Source organism: Pygoscelis adeliae, unplaced genomic scaffold (genome assembly GCF_000699105.1).
Source record: "Pygoscelis adeliae isolate BGI_AS28 unplaced genomic scaffold, ASM69910v1 Scaffold160, whole genome shotgun sequence".
Classification (NCBI taxonomy): Eukaryota; Metazoa; Chordata; class Aves; order Sphenisciformes; family Spheniscidae; genus Pygoscelis; species Pygoscelis adeliae.
Window position 1 is genome coordinate 8,642,983 of NW_008824035.1, and position 1,932 is coordinate 8,644,914.

The window sequence follows — 1,932 nt, forward strand, 5'->3', positions numbered from 1 at the left end:
CGGTGGCGGTGGCAGGGTGTGCAGGCGGCAGGGAGCGAAAACCAGGTTTTGTACCCGATGTGCCCTTCCCAGAGCACACAGAAACGTCCAGCGTCGGAGGAAGGACGGGGAAAAGGCGCAGGAGAGAGTTAGTCCAGACGCGGAGAGGCTCTGAAGGGTACTGGAGGAGTGGATTACAGAAAGTATATCAGGAAGCTGATACATTTTATATCTGAATAAATTTGGTTTATTTTAATCAAATATCAATAGCAGAAGGTTAAATATATTTCTAAGATCTTTTCTTCAAATTTATTAAATTTATTTAATTTACTTAACATAAGATAAGAACAAGAATTAAAATAGTACAAGTGCACTTGTCTTGATTAATAAAGCATTGTTAAATGTCTTGCTTATTGGTATTTATTATTAGGAAGTCTATGTCGTTTCCCGCAATCACCGTCTTTTAAGACTGCAAAAAAATTTTGTATTTATATATATCATTAGAAATGTATTACTACAAACTCTGTATCAAATTTCCAAAAGAAGTAGATGAACTGTTAAATCTAGAGATTGTTCCGGATACGGTTAAAAAAAACAAAACAAAACAAAACCAAACCAAACCACAAACAAGTGAAGCACCCGAAGCAGAGAAATGTCAAGCGGAGGGACACGGGGTCACTCGTCCCACGGCAGTACCACGTACAGTGGGAGACGGGCCGAGATGTTGGGCTATGGCGCTGGTTATTTTTTGTAGCTTTTCACAACGGCTTTTAGGGCAATTTTTAATTCGTCTGGCCTTCAGCTCTGTCTTCTTCCAGATCATGTGCTTCCTTTTTGGCTTCCCCTTCCTTTCCCTCCTGTCTGGAAGCGGGGAATTTGTCCTTGTTGTTCTCTTTTTTCCATTTCATCCTCCTGTTCTGAAACCAGATCTTTACCTGCCTTTCGGTGAGTCCTAGTGCGTGGGACACCTCGATCCTCCTCTTCCTGGTCAGATAGGGGTTAAAGAGGAACTCCTTTTCCAGCTCTAGAGTCTGGAATCGGCTGTATGTTTGTCTTCCTCTCCTCCTACCCGGCGCTGCTGTTTAAAACAAAAACACAGGGTTTTGGAGGTTGGTGCGGTCGTTCAAGACGAGGCGCAGGCAGGGAGCGAGGGCTCGAGTCCCTCTAGAAATCCCTCGAGAGAAGTCCCGCAGAAACGTGAGGGGGAGAAAGCAGAGGGCACGGAGGAGTCTCGAGCTTTACACATGAGTGCGGGAAAAATAGCGATAGCAGATGCACGAAGCGCCTCAGCTCTCCCCCTGCATAGGGCTTTACGGGACCGAGTTTACGGGGTCACTTTATTATCTGGTAACCGGAACCCCCCGGCCCTGCACCCTTCCCGTTCAGGCAGCTGCGGCGGGAGCCGGGCGACCGTGTCAGCTGCGCCTCTGCGTCCGAGAGGCGACTTGAAGGCTGCTTTTGGGGTGGCAGCTGCCTTCTGCAGAGGTTTCTCTTTGCTTACTGTATCGCTTTATTATCGCAAGGCACCGCGGTGATAGGAATCGCAGGGAGAGAGGCAGGGAGAGAGGGAGGCAGAGGCAGGGCAGGGAGCGAGAGGCAGCGAGAAAGAAGCAGGAGGAGGAAAAGAAAGTTTCAAACTCAGACGTGAGATGGAAGCAAATTTTTGACTGCGTCCAACCTTGTGGTCTCATCCAGGGAAACATTTGAGCAGGAGACGAGCTCTGATTTAAGTGGTCTGGTTCCTCGCCAATATTAGCACTGGACGATTTACAGTCAGGATATTGTACCAGCTCGGCCTCTTGCTGTGTCGTAAAAATCTGCTGTCTCTGTAAGTTATCGTATCCGTAAAATTTAGCGGGCTCCCCGTGACAGGTAACCCCGCTGCAGGGGGCAGGGGGCGGAGGCGCGGCGGGGGGAGGAGGAGGCGGCTGGTAGGCGGCCGTGGGGCTCCCC

General features: G+C 49.0%; 1 protein-coding gene across 1 annotated transcript in view; it reads right to left on the reverse strand.

Annotated features, from left to right (window-relative positions):
* Positions 1-612: 612 nt before the first annotated feature.
* HOXD8 (homeobox D8) overlaps positions 613-1,932 on the reverse strand; it is a 4,064-nt gene continuing 2,744 nt past the window's right edge. Inside the window, exons 2-3 of the mRNA XM_009333231.1 lie at positions 1,658-1,926; positions 613-1,057 (exon numbers count right to left, since the gene is read on the reverse strand). Coding sequence (XP_009331506.1) covers positions 762-1,057; positions 1,658-1,926 — 565 coding nt within the window. The 3' untranslated portion in view covers positions 613-761. The remainder of the gene's footprint in view (positions 1,058-1,657; positions 1,927-1,932) is intronic.